The sequence below is a fragment of the Eurytemora carolleeae genome, unplaced genomic scaffold (assembly GCF_000591075.1).
Source record: "Eurytemora carolleeae unplaced genomic scaffold, Eaff_2.0 scaffold816, whole genome shotgun sequence".
Taxonomy (NCBI): Eukaryota; Metazoa; Arthropoda; class Copepoda; order Calanoida; family Temoridae; genus Eurytemora; species Eurytemora carolleeae.
Genome location: NW_019396746.1, coordinates 241,188 through 256,512, shown reverse-complemented (window position 1 = coordinate 256,512; position 15,325 = coordinate 241,188). Strand labels below are relative to the sequence as shown.

At 31.3% G+C, this 15,325-nt stretch overlaps 1 protein-coding gene across 1 annotated transcript in view; it reads right to left on the bottom strand.

Annotated features, from left to right (window-relative positions):
• The window catches only part of LOC111708110 (uncharacterized), a 35,448-nt gene that overhangs the window by 12,526 nt on the left and 7,597 nt on the right, over positions 1-15,325 (bottom strand). Inside the window, exons 3-15 of the mRNA XM_023481376.1 lie at positions 8,887-9,140; positions 8,554-8,604; positions 8,206-8,253; positions 7,498-7,538; positions 7,101-7,283; positions 6,283-6,487; positions 5,205-5,397; positions 3,853-4,244; positions 3,481-3,514; positions 3,029-3,291; positions 1,853-2,012; positions 1,634-1,720; positions 102-342 (exon numbers count right to left, since the gene is read on the bottom strand). Of these exons, the coding sequence (XP_023337144.1) occupies positions 102-342; positions 1,634-1,720; positions 1,853-2,012; positions 3,029-3,291; positions 3,481-3,514; positions 3,853-4,244; positions 5,205-5,397; positions 6,283-6,487; positions 7,101-7,283; positions 7,498-7,538; positions 8,206-8,253; positions 8,554-8,604; positions 8,887-9,140 (2,152 nt within the window). The remainder of the gene's footprint in view (positions 1-101; positions 343-1,633; positions 1,721-1,852; positions 2,013-3,028; positions 3,292-3,480; positions 3,515-3,852; positions 4,245-5,204; positions 5,398-6,282; positions 6,488-7,100; positions 7,284-7,497; positions 7,539-8,205; positions 8,254-8,553; positions 8,605-8,886; positions 9,141-15,325) is intronic.

Genomic DNA, 15,325 nt, shown 5'->3' with positions numbered 1-15,325 from the left:
CGGCTTCTGATACACCACTTGAAACCTCTTATTGGTTGAATTTTTTTTCACATTTCGGGAAACAAACTAAAGTTTTCAGCTCAGGTGACTTTTTTTTTTACCTGACTAAGTGATCTAAGAAAATTGAGCCTTGGATTATTTTCTTCATGATAATTTCTAGAGTTGATCCCAGCATCTCTTGGTGTGCCAGGAGACGGGAATTCATCCTTCTCTGATCCTGATTTAACCTTCTTTTCTGATCCATCCTTGTATCTTCTCCTTGTTTCATTTCGTTTTCCATCTTCTTCTGTATTTTTGGTTTCCTTTCTTCTCTCTTCCACTGATTCTTCTCCTTTCCTTAACCTAATCAAAGGTCGGATTTAATGAATTGCGAAAAGTAGATAAACTAAGTGGAGCAAGTTGAACTACTTATCCCACTAGAGACGTGGTTCAACTACTTATACCACTAGAGAGTAGAGACATAGTTGAACTACTCTCCTGCTAGAGACGTAGTTGAACTACTTCTTCTGCTAGAGAAGTAGTTCAAGTACTTCTACCCTAGAGACATAGTTCAATTGTTCGTACCTAAACACAGTACTGAGCGTGCCACATCATATTGGATTATCTCCAAGCGTTTACATCAAATACGCAAAGAACAAATAAAACCTTGTATTTTCTGCGAACAAATTGTTAAATATACCATTACCAATTTTGTCCAGTGGTTTTAATCTAAAATTTTTGTTGAATTCCGAATAACCCAATTTATAAAGCTTTGCACCCTCCTTGATAATGTGGGACACCCTGTATTTAAACTAATTCTCTCTCTTGATTAAACCAGACCTCATGTTACATATTGATGAATAATTATCCTGTGTCGAATTCAAATATGTTATTAGAGCCGAAGAAAGAAATTCTAAGAATTAATGAAATGAAATATGAGGATTTTTGCATCGATACAAACTTAGAATATAAGGTTCTTCACATCAAGGGAACTGTATATATACCGTTGTATTACATATCATGTGTCCCAGGCATATTTGTTGTCTTTTACAGCATGCTGTATTATGTACAATAATTCTCCTGCACGTTATTTTTCTGCACATTAATTCTCCTACACGTTTTTTATTCTGAACAATGATTCTCCTACACGTTGTTTTTCTAAACAATAATTCTCCTACACGTTATTTTTTTAACAATAATTCTCATACGCGTTATTTTTCTGCACAATAATTCTCCTACGCGTTATTTTTCTGCACAATAATTCTCCTTCACGTTATTTTGCTGCACAATAATTCTCCTACACGTTATTTTTCTGAACAATAATTCTCATACGCGTTATTTTTCTGCACAATAATTCTCATGCACGTTATTTTTCTGAAAAATAATTCTCATGCACGTAATTTTTCTGAACAATAATACAATTCTTTCTTTAAATTAGTTGTCTGGCACCTATTTTCGGTCTACTGCAAATTATATGTCTGTAATTGCATTCTGTAAATCAGTTTCTTTTTGAAAAAGAAAATTTCTTCAAAACTTTTGGCTCCTCAGCATTCAACAAATGACAACAATTATGGCAAATGAATTGATTTAATTGGTTAATTATTAAATAACAGATCAATTAAATGATTAATCAATTAATTCATTAATAAATTACCTATTATAGTAATCTATAACTGCTTGCTTCTGTATCCGTTTAATTGTGTTATCTGATACCATTAATTTCTTAGCAGGGTCCAGGTACCTTAGATAGATAGAAGGATAGATAGATAGATTGATAAACAGTTAGATAGTCAGATAGATAGATAGACAGATATATATAGAGATAGATAGTTAGATAGATAGATAGAATACAACAATAATCCAAATAAAATACCTGTTCTTTTCTCTTGATATCTCATTATCATGAGGTCCGTTAGTTGCTAGTTCTTCTTCTTCTTCTCCTTCTTCTTCTCCTCCTCCTTCTCCTTCTTCTTCTTCTTCACAATCCTTCTTTATGTCTCCTATTTTCTCAGATGTAACTATATTTTCTGTTTCTAAAAGTTAAACTTTAAATTAGTATTAAACTTTAATTTGGTATTTAATTTAACTTTAAGTAAACACGTCTATTTATTTAGATTTTATTAATATATATATTACTGAAAATGTTTTAGCAATAAAAAGCTGACTAGATTACAGCATAAGTATGTTTATGAAATTAGATGATGAATAGGTAAAATTCTTTGATCAGACTTAGCTTATTAAAAAAATTTATTTTTTAAGGATCTACACAATATTATGTTAATTTATATTTGTGTTTGAAAATAAATCTTAATAATGTAAAATTGGAAATTCTCTGTTTGCAACCATATAAGAGATAAAATTGAAAATCAATGAGGACGGAAATTTTGAGTTGAATAGCTGTAATGTACAATGAGTGAACTTGATATATACAATATCTAAAATTTTAGTTTCATATTTTGTTGTTTAGTAAAAAAAAATAAGTATCATATATAAGGCTCTTCATTTAATTTTTGAAGGTTTTATAAATCAAAGATTCAAAAGCAGTGAATAGTGAAAAGTAGATGAACTACGTAGTACGTAGACCGTATTGACCGGGTCAAGCTCAAGAGAAGTGGTTTGACTAAGTCTACACAGTTCAACTATGTCTTGCTTTCATTAAATCTGGTCCTAGGCTTATAATAATTGTTATAGTTAGTATCGCATGAAATTTAGGATTTAGATACAATTGAACCCTGAATGACCCATACATCGAAAGAATTTATCAAATGTCGTATTGAGAAATTTTCAATGGATTTTTTACTATTTTAGGTAAATCTAAGTATTTGCAAAAATAAATAAATAGCCATGAATATGCGGGAACAGTTTTAAAGAGCTCCATATAATCATTTAATTAAAAAACTAAATATCTGCAACATTCCATTATCAGAAAGTGAAGAATACGACATTTGATAAATTCTTTCTGTGTAGGGCTTTTTTAGGGTTTAACTGTAGTGAAAAAACTGGAATTTTGTTTAGATTTAATTTAGTAAAAAAATTAAAGTTTATGCTCCTTGTTTTGCTTGAGTCAGAAGGTTCGGGACGGATTTGGAGAAGGAGAAATCATCCCGACCCAACCTTCCCTTTTCTTTCATCATCCTTCCATCCCTTCCCTCATTATCCTCCCGACCCAACCTTCCCTTCCCTCTTCCACCTTGCTCATACATAATCTGTTTTCTCTCGTCCATTCTGTGTTTACTCTGGTCCCGGAGCTGGTTTGAGGACGGACTAGGAGACGGTTCAATCTCAGGGTGGAAAGTATCCTTACTCCAGTATCTAAATTCATATTATAAACCAAAACTGGATTTTAAAAATTATGTATCTTAAAAAAAGGTTCAATTTCTATCATTTTCAATATTTTATCGTTGTTTTTATTAATAAGAAAATTAAATTTTTTGTTATTTTGATTTTTGTAATAAAATAATTTTTTATCATCATTATTGATTTATGTTTTATAAATGATACCTTTGGTTAGCTGTATGAAGGGCTGGTACGGCACCTAAAATAAAAATAAATATTAACTAAATAAAAATTTTGCATTTGCATTTTTTTACATTTTCAAAACAAATGCAAATACTTGCATATTTTGAAAACCCATTTTTTCCGAAAATGAAAACTTACATTAAACTGTTTTTAAATTGAAAGGTTAAGGTTTTACTAAAAATAATCTAAAATGTTAAATATTAGAAAATTTTACGGTGGCAACCATGGAACAGTGGAATAATTGAAGTAATTTGTCTAAACAAATTTTATTGAACGAGTGAAGTCGATAAAATTTCATAGTTAAATGCCCTGTATTGTATGAATAATAGTATGCCAGAATCTCGATTTCGATACCTGATATCGGTCTTGCTAAACCGATATTTAAACTCTGCGATGAAACTGAGTGCTGTAAACTTGACTGTTGTTGTTGTTTGTTTGAGCTCTGCCTACGACTAGATTGTTGTTGGTGAGTTGGCTTTTGTTGCTGGTATAATTGTTGATGTTGACGACCCTGTTGTTGTTGTTGTTGTTGTTGTCTGTGTGAAGTTGTTGAGTTCTGGGAGCTTGATCTTTGGTGATGTTGTGAGGCTGTTGGTTTATGTTGTAGGATACTAGGTGTGTTTGGTTGTTGTGGTGAACATCTTTGGCTGCTGTTACTTTGCGAGCTGTTGCTTCTGCTGTGGTTGCTGTGGTTGCTACTGTTACTGTATTGGCTAAAGATAGGACTGGAGGGGTTGCTCTTCATTCTGAAATCAATTAATAATATTCTTCTCCTCCTCCTTCTCCTTCTTCTTCTTCTTCACAATCCTTCTTTATGTCTCCTATTTCTGAACCACCAACCGGTAAAAAAAGGCCCAAAGACTCAGATTTAAAAAATTGAAGATAATTTCGACATTAAATCACAAAGAAAATACACGGCCTGAAGTTTTCCATGCTCGATGAAAATTAATTGTCTTCTAAAATATTTCACATTCTGACTTACAAATCTGTCAGAATTTCGCCAAATATATTTAAAACAAAAGAAACAAGATATTTCAGCTTTAAAATCCATATAACCATAGCTAGTAATTTTAAAAAATGGTTGGAAATGAAAATATTCTAATTTTACAAAACTCTCAAAAGTACAAGAACTAATCTTGAAATGTTTAAAAGAGCATCAGTAAATGAAAAATGTACTTTTACATAAAGTTTTAAAAAGTATAATCATACCTTTAAAAACATCATAAATTTCTATAGAAATAAACGGTTAAATAATTAATTTTGATGATCAGCAATGGCTTTGTCATTTTTTTTTAAATTAACTTTTCAGTAAATACTAAAAAATAAATGTACTATTACATAAAGTTTTAAAAAGTATAATCAACCTTCGAAAACATCATAAATTTCTATAGAAATAAACGGTTATAAAATTATTTTTGATGATCAGCAATGGTTTTGTCATTTTGTATTAATTAACTTTTCTAAAGTTAAATATTAATTCTTCCATAGTCATAAATTTTTTTACGTATAATAGTTGCAAGGAATCAGAAGTTAAAATTTTTTTTACGTCGTTTTATCCAGAATTCGAAACTTATCGATCGTTGTGTCGTTTGTGTACCATTGTAAATCGAGTATTGCCATTTTCGCATGAAGTATCAATTGAAAATACATAACAGTCTCTTTTAAAAGTATTGGAATACATTTTTTGTTGAAAAATTAATATTTACCTGTAAGGGCTAAGTGGAGAATGACTTGGTTCACGATATCGCTGGGTATCATTTGATCCGGGAACCGGATAACGTAATGTATCCATTGATCCGGGATCAGGGTAGCGAAGTGTATCCGTTGATCCAGGTTCCGGATAGCGTAAAGTATCCGTAGAACTATAGGATACAACAGAGTCTCTGCCGGAACCACCATCTGTAATAATACTTTTATAAAATTTAAATATTCAGATATTGAGAATTGGGATAATGTAAACCTCAAGGTAGGATTCTGTGGAAATCTTCAGAGCAAATATTTTAAATTTTGAAATAACATCACTTTTTCCCTAGATCTTTATATAATATTTCTTTTGAACATTTCAGTGACTGTTTAGTTTATGTTGAATGATGAATAATAGTAATATAATTTTTTTGTATTACATTAACATTGAAATATATTTTTTGTATTACATTAACATTGCAATATATTTTTTGTATTATATTAACATTGCAATATATTTTTTGTATTACATTAAAATATATTTTTTGTATTACATGAACATTGCAATATATTTTTTGTATTACATTAACATTGCAATATATTTTTTGTACTATATTAAAATATATTTTTGTATTACATTAACATTGCAATATATTTTTTGTATTACATTAACATTGCAATATATTTTTTGTATAAAATTAACATTGAAATATATTTTTTGTATTACATTAACATTGCAATTATATTTTTTGTATTACATTAACGTTGCAATATATTTTTTGTATTACATTAAAATATATTTTTGGTATTACATGAACATTGCAATATATTTTTTGTATTACATTAACATTGCAATATATTTTTTGTATTACATTAAGATTGCAATATATTTTTTGTATTAAATTAACATTGAAATATATTTTTTGTATTACATTAACATTGCAATTATATTTTTTGTATTACATTAACATTGCAATATATTTTTGTATTACATTAACATTGCAATATATATGTGTTGAGTTACTTATTGTCCAACATGGCGTATTGTACAGAAATTGAAAAATAAGTTTTTATACATATTTTTTCTTACTTTTCACCGACCTGTATTATTTCCATCCACCCTGTCAAAATTGTTTTCTCTTCTGTTCCAAACATCAGGCTGTACACCCTGTACACCATGAACACCCTGTACACTGTGACTTTCTTGTAGATTAAGAGCAGATGGTCTGGTTCTCCTGCTTGTATGCCTGTATGCTTGGTATTTGAGAGCATACTCTACTAGTTCCTCATTCTCCTCCCCTCCATCCTATACAGAGTTAATATTATCCTCCATCCTATACAGGGTTAATATTATCCTCCATCCTATACAGGGTTAATATTATCCTCCATCCCATACAGGGTTAATATTATCCTCCATCCTATACAGAGTTAATATTATACTCCATCCTATACAGGGTTAATATTACACTCCATCCTATACAGAGTTAATATTATACTCCATCCTATGCAGGGTTAATATTATCCTCCATCCTATACAGGGTTAATATTATCCTCCATCCTATACAGGGTTAATATTATTCTCCATCCTATACAGGGTTAATATTATCCTCCATCCTATACAGGGTTAATATTATACTCCATCCTATACAGGGTTAATATCATCCTCCATCCTATACAGGGTTAATATTATCCTCCATCCTATACAGGGTTAATATTATCCTACCTGAGACCTTGATTTATAAATTCGGTGGAAAAAGACTGTCCTTGAGATTTAGGAAAAGTTGGGACTAAATTTTCAGAAGAGAATTTGGTTTATTACTATACTAAGTAGATTTGCATGGCTGGATTGAACTTTTGAACAACGTTTTACTTATTAAAACCCCTCCATAACTAGTTCAAAATATTTTTTTTGAACTGACCTGGTTGAGAAGGTAGGGCAGGGACTGAAAATGACCGGCAGAGCGAGGCTGAAGATGGGAATGAAAATCTGGGAAAGTTGGAGATGGAGTAATTTTGGGACCCGGAGAAACTTTAAGAGACGGTGAGGTTTTTAAGGCCGGAGAATTCGTTTGAACAGGAGCAAACCCATAGGTTTCATCATCCTTTGAAAACCAATGTATTATAAAATCAGTTTTAAATTCAGAGAATTTTGCTTTGCTCATTTTTATTTTTAGATTTTTTGTTTTTGTTTTTGTTTTTGTCGGGACTTGTTGTAGGGCGCAAAAAAAGGATAAATAAGAGTGAAACTGTGACGTACTTGAAATCTCTGATAAAACAGTTTCACCATTTGGAAAATATAAAAATTATAAATGGTTCCTGAAGAGAAGAAACGCCGAAAGATGAATCTCGTCCCACTTCTAAAACAGACAATTTATCTATTTAATGAAAAATAATTTAGTTCAATTATGATTAAATCTAAAGCATTTAAATGGAAAGCACTTAAAAACATTTTTAATACAGAAGCTTTTTGTTCTCTCTATCTTTTAGTTTAGTTGTCTCAGAATTTTTTAGTAGTTTTTATTGCTTGTATCTCGCTTAAGTGACTTTGAGGGCGCTTCGACACCACTATCTTTCAGCTTTTTACTGTCGCTCTGACAGTCGGCCATTTTTAATCATTCTTAAATTTTTCAATTTTTCAATTAAAATTGGCGCATTTTCCAAGAATTTTTATTTTCAATTTTGATAGTCCATAAACCTTCCCAAGGGACATGTGAGGTCCCACACATCAAATACAGTACAGGGTTAACCACAAAGAATGAGACTGTAAACTCATAAAAAATGCCGATCACAAGGTTAAATTAAGTCTTCTGCCTTTAACATTGTCTTTTTATTGACATGGCAAAAAACAGGTTACAGTTGCAGAGAATTCTATATATAAGGAAATATTATTACAGTCGTCTTTAACGTCTCGTTCTTTGTGGGTAACCCTGTATGAAGATAGATTTTTTAGTTTTTTGATAATGAATTTTAAGATACATTTTTCCGTAAAATTTTCCGAAATTCGCATTATTTTTGGCACTGCACCTTTATTTTGCAAATCTTCTTTCCGGCAATCTTCTTTCTGAGAATCTACTGACAATAATCCTATTATTTCTAATCCTACAAGGCTCTATCATCAAACAAAAAAGAAAAAGATAAAAAGAAAAATAGAGAGTAAGAAGATACTCTTATAAAATCCTATAGTTGAGTAGATATTTTAACAATAATAATATTACGTTAAGGATGAATTCATTTTAGATCTTTTAACATAAAAAATTGAAAAATCTCAATATTTTAGGAAAGTTATTCATGCATAAAACAAGATATTTTTTAGAAGAAAAGAAGAAAAAATTAGGTAGAAAAAAAATTGAATATTGAAAAAAATTAGGATTCCTAAGATTGTTTGACTCCAAAGAGCTAAAGATTCAACGCTTTCACTTTCATCTAAAAAAATTAAAGTTTTATTAACCAATATTTCAAAAAATCGTCAGTATGTAGTTTTTAAAGAAAAAGTGGCTGTGAGCAAAAAAAATACTGGTGTAGACAGGGGTGCATTCAGGAATTCGTCCAGTGGGTGCTTAAATTATTTTTTCGTTCTAGAGGAAGGTGAGGGGCTCAGAACCCATTGGATCCCAAAAAAAAACCTAAAAACCATAGACTTCACTGCTCCAGGAGGGTCTGATCCCCATAGTCCCCCTTGAATACGCCTCTGAATGTAATTCTAACCTATTGTTGAATATACAGGATCCTCGGGATTCTTTTCATCTGTTAACCGAGGCCAGTTTTGACCTCCAGGTGGACCCTGGTCTCCAGGCGGGCCCTGAACTATAGGTTGGACCTGACCTCCATCAAAGATGTGCTTTTGGACAAGACTACGGGGCTGATGTTGAGGATCACGTGACTGTAGTAGAAGTGATCGAGGAGGCTGAACGAGGCTGAAATAATGTGAATCGGAGTCTGATATTCGAGGATCCAAGGATCTAAAAAAAACTAATTATTATTGTGAATAATGAAAAATTGACCTAAAACAAAGATATGATGAAACATTATTTCCGACAAATAAGTTTTCTAATTTTATTTTCAATTTAAATTGAAAAATCATTAACCTTTAATTAGGTCTGTTGAGAGCAATAACTATAATAAATATAATGTCAGCTGCATTGATCTCACACTGTACGCTAGCGTACATTCCAATTATTCGGAATTTAGAACACCATGTTAGAGATAGAGACACATCAAACTCTCTGCCCTGGATGTTCAGTTAAAGGTTTAAAGGGAACCGTTGTACATTTTCATTCGTCTGGCGTACGAGGGGGAACTCATTGGGGGGGCCTCAAATATAAAATGAATCTATATGAAGTAGGGAGAAAATGAAAAAAAAAATTATATTAAAAGGCAACTTAATTCATTACTTTTTAATATTTTAAAACGAAAATTCGGAAAGTAAAACCATGAACATTTGTATGGCGCTTCGCGCAAACAAACATAACTTCTGCGAAAAAAATATTTCTGCTAATCTAAAAAGAAAAGAAAAATTGAATATCAAAAGGCAAGTTTTTCATCCTTTTCAATTCTGTTTACCCAGAAATTCACCAATTAAAACCTTTCAAATTGTTTTGATATTCCACGCAAACAAACTAAACTTAACTTAAAGGAAAAATTACATCAAATATTCGGCAAATAAAACCCTACACAATTTTGCTGCTACGCGCAAACATATCTAATTTTTGGGGTGGAAAAATATATTTTGAAAGGGGAGAAAGATTTTTCAAGAAAGGAATTTAGTTTTTGCCACAAACTCAAATTTTCTATTTCCTATTTCTTTGAAATCTGATGGTGTTAACGTTATTTCAAACTTAGGCTTTTTTATAGTTCATAGAATTCACAATTTGAAATTTCAAAGATCTACGACATCGGGTTTGAGTTTTTTGGAGTTTTTGAAAAAATCATTTTCTTTGCTCCTCTGATATATAATCAATAAATATATGTTCTAAACCAAGCAAAGTATGAAAGATTTACGGTTCTTTAATATAGATAAGAAACTAATTAGCACTTTTGTCAAAATAGGGGTTTTTAGGGGGGGGGGGCACAAAATCTTCTAGAGGGTGCGCAAAAGGTGCCCCCACTAAAATCTCGTACACCCCTATCTCCTGGTAGCATGGAGGATCACTTGAAATAAAGTATACAGTCCCTTTAACAATACATATTCTGTATGGGTTGTTTGAATCAATATTGAGAGAATTTATTTTATTCAAACATACAATATTTACTTGTCATTCTCTATCAACCAATTTTCCTGTAAAGATTATATTTTTTGTTTAATTTGAATGTATATTAATCATCATAATAAGACGTAGATCCGTAGAACGTGGGGAGCCACGTTCTTCTTTTCTAATTACCAATAAACCGATTTTTTTTTAAAGAAGTCGGATTTCTACGATTTTAACAAACCTTTGTATAGATTAAAGAGACCCAGTGTGGATTCTGAAGAAATAAATAATCTAGGAAATGTTATTTTTAGAAATAATAAGCAGAGATATTAATTTAAAGTTGATTCAATCTTTATTTTCATTTAAATTGAAAAAAATATTCTAGAAATATCCTACTTTTTTTACATCCGGGATCCAATCGAAACTTTATAGCACGGTGCTTTAATATTCAACTAATTTTATAGCACGATGATTACTTTATAGCACGGTGCTACAATATACATGCTAATTTTACAGCACGATGATTACTTTATAGCAAGGTGCATACATGCTAATTTTATAGCACGATGATTACTTTATAGTACGGTGCTTTAATATACAGCTAATTTTATAGCACGATGATTACTTTATAGCACGGTGCTATAATATACATGCTAATTTTATAGCACGATGATTACTTTATAGCAAGGTGCTTTAATATACAGCTAATTTTATAGCAAGATGATTACTTTATAGCACGGTGCTTTAATATACAGCTAATTTTATAGCACGATGATTACTTTATAGCACGGTGCTATAATATGCATGCTAATTTTAAAGCACGATGATTACTTTATAGCAAGGTGCTTTAATATATAGCTAATTTTATAGCACGATGATTACTTTATAGCACGGTGCTTTAATATAAAGCTAATTTTGTAGCATGATGATTACTTTATAACAAGGTGCTATAATATACAGCTAATTTTATAGCACGATGATTACTTTATAGAAAGGTGCTATAATATACAGCTAATTTAACTTTAAAGCACGATGATTAATTTATAGCGCATCAATAATAAAATTCCCCGGAAAGTGAATATAAATGATAAAGTACACAATAGTTTAATAAAATTACCCTCATTAAGGGCGAAAACGTCGATATCGACGTCTAACTTTGTGACACCCTGTGTTCTGTCTATTAACAATTTTTGGTTCTGATTATTTCTCAAATACAACAGTTCGGACTGGTTTAAACACATGTCCATTAAGGCCCTGCACTACTGATTCCCAATCATAAGTCTCTCAGAGTTAATCATAATACAAGACAGGTCGAACAAGACAGGAACAAGTAAAACATGGTAAATACATTTAGTTTTCATCTTATTTCCAATCTTTTTCATTTTTTTGTGTCCTATGTAGAGTTAATTTTCATTTCACAATGATATTTGATTTTATTAGTCCCTAAAAGTCAGATTTTCAATGCCATTTTTTAGTCCGTCGATATCGACGTTTTTTGATAATACATGAACTAATATGTATGAAAGAAATTTTCGAAATTCTTTGAAAACGTTTTATATAAACGCCAACCACTGTATTTTATTCAACTTCTAATATTCTTCATAGAAAACAATGATGCACTAATATTGAATCATTTAAATGCACTAATATCACTAATAACTCAAAAGGGATACCCTATTAATTAGGACGCTCATTAAGGAAGCTAAAATCAAGAACACACTAAAGTGTGACTGACATACATTCTTATCATTGCCGCTATATGTATTTAGAAGTTGAATTACAATTTATCACAGTTTATAAAGATAATACATTTGAGGTGGTTGTTGCTTCTAAAATACTTTAATTCTTGTACGATCCTTGCATTCTTTGAAAATAATGATTAAAAAATAAAGAAATGCTTGAAATGCTTTAAGTCATGTAAGGGTGAGGTTTGAACAGAGCAAGGCAGTGGAAAGAATCTAAGCATTGCTTCTCATACAATGCATTAGGCAGATTTAAAGGGACAGTAAAGGAAAAATGAATCGGGGTATAGGCTGAAAGCTAATCACTTTAGCTTTTCATCGAGACCCTTGAGACGCCTATCTGAAGTTCCTAACTCGAGAGTTGATATAAAGCTGTTTCAAACTTGTACGAAAATGCATATATATACAATTTCGTATAGAAATAGTAGGTTTAAACAGACCATGCTCAGAAAAACAGAAACCAATCTGAAAAAGATGATATCCCAGAGAAAGCTAATTGTAATTTAGGTTTACTTTTATATTTGTTGTTTCTATTTTCAATAGATTTCATTCATAATATTATTTTTACGTCCGAAATACTTGACCCGAAATTCCACCAATGGCAGTGCAGTAAAGTGGTCACGTGATACAGGCGGAGACACGTGACCAGTATACTGCTCTGCCATTGGTGAGAGTTCTGGTCACGTGATTTAAGTTTCAGATTTTCAAAGTTTTACATATATGAATTTTCGTATAATTATAACACAGTTTTATATCAATTTCTCGAGATAGGAACATCAGATATAACTTTCATGGGTCGCGATCAAGAGCTAAAGTGATTAGCTTTCAGCCTATACCCCCTTTCATTTTTCCTTTACTGTCCCTTTAAGCTTACAAATTAGTTCCTTCTTTTCATAAAAATACTTCATTAAAATTGATATAAAAAAATGCTAACACAATACAAACAAAAAATAAAATAAAAAAGTACTTGGGAAAAATCCGTCTCTTCTTTTTCACATATTTTAGCCTGCTCTTCATTTTGATTTTTATCAGATTTTTAAATAACATTTTAAATTGTATAATGGGGACACGAGCTGCGAATGTCTGGAATACAACTGAAAGAAGAATCTAAGGATGAGGAGGTATTTAAGCTTGATCAACCTGAACACAAACTCCACCAAATTAATCGTCTAAGGTATTAATGATAAATGTTTTTTTTGCTGAGATATAAACACCTCTGTTTTACCCCCCTCTTGTTAATTTGTTGTGTTAAGGAAGGAAGGGGGGGGGGGTCTCATATGGCAAAATTTCTATGTAATAAACGAGTGGTCATAAAAGTTTAAGTAATTTGGCTCTGTATTAAAATTGAAGGAATTGCATGTTTCAGATTGAAGCAGAAATTTGCCGGAGGAAGGGTATAGAAAAGGAGGGGGAGGGGGAGGGGTTGTGTTTAAGATTTCCCTGATTTTCTCGCTGATTTTAGTCCAGTCGTGGGAGATTTAGAGCTAACTGTTCTTAAATCATTATATACACTACAGGGTGTATTCTTTATACTGGACAATATATATACAGGGTGTCTACTTTATACTGGACAATATATATACAGGGTGTCTACTTTATACGGGACAATATATATATACAGGGTGTATACTTTATACTGGACAATATATATACAGGGTGTATACTTTATACTGGACAATATATATATAAATACAGGGTGTCTACTTTATACGAGACAATATAAATATATACAGGGTGTATACTTTATACAGGACAATATATATATACAGGGTGTCTACTTTATACGGGACAATATATATATACAGGGTGTATACTTTATACAGGACAATATATATATACAGGGTGTCTACTTTATACTGGACAATATATATACAGGGTGTCTACTTTATACGGGACAATATATATATACAGGGTGTATACTTTATACAGGACAATATATATATACAGGGTGTCTACTTTATACTGGACAGTATATATACAGGGTGTCTAATTTATGCTGGATAATATATATATAGGGTGTCTACTTTATACGGGACAATATATGTACATTGTGTATACTTTATACTGGACAATATATATACAGGGTGTCTACATATTATATATAACAAGAAATGAGAAGCGAGAAGCAAGAAGCGAGAAGCAAGAAGTGAGAAGTGAGAAGTAAAAGTGAGAAGTGAGAAGGGAGAAATGAGAAGTGAGAATCAAGAATCGAGAAGCGAGAAGCGAGAAGCGAGAAGCGAGAAGCGAGAAGCGAGAAGCGAGAAGCGAGAAGCGAGAAGCGAGAAGCGAGAAGCGAGAAGCGAGAAGCCAGAAGCCAGAAGCCAGAACCGAGAAGCGAGAAGCGAGAGGTGAGAAGTGAGAAGTAACCCTAATTAAAGACATATGCAAAAAACGATCAAAAACGATCCAAAAACGATGCAAAAACGATGCAAAACGAACGTAATGTTTTTTATGATAAAGATATTGCAAAGTTTAACAAAAGCCAATTTTAACAAATTACGGTTTTGAAATTTTGGAAGTGTTATAAATATTAACGATTAATAAGACTAAGTCGATCACACCATTATAATTCATGTCTTCTTAATAACTTAAAGAATTTAACTATATCAAATGGCGAAGGGATGATGATATTGATAAAAATATCTCTTTTTTCAAAAGGCGCCCAAAGATGGTATAAATAGCAGCAAGCGAGGAATTTCAGGAGTGAAAAAAAGCTATAGGCAGAACAGAAGAAGGCCACAGTGTGGCCAAGGCCGGTACTGAAAATTATGAAATAAAATCAGCATTTAAAAGAATGCTTAATTATGTGTACCATTTATCTCATAAAAAAAAAATTTTAATAAATTTTTTAAAAATATGTCTGGTAAATAAATACTGCAAAAAATGTGTGTTTGCTGGAGACTGGACATATCAAAAAAGAATGTTCCCGAAAATCTGTAAAATACTTCTGTATAAAGAATCAATAAAATACAATTTCGTGTCATGTCAAATTAATCCGTTTATTTTAGCTAATATAAACGACATCTTCATCTTTTTCAGTAATAATTTATATTAAAATTTTGAAAATCCAATTTAACAATGTTTATGAACAAAAACAGCGCATTATTTCTCTTTAAAAACAAAAACAAAATTTTAAATGAACTTTTGAGACCCTTAAACACAATTGCACGTACTCTGCACTTATTGCTTAGCTCTGTGCTCCTCCCCCCCCCC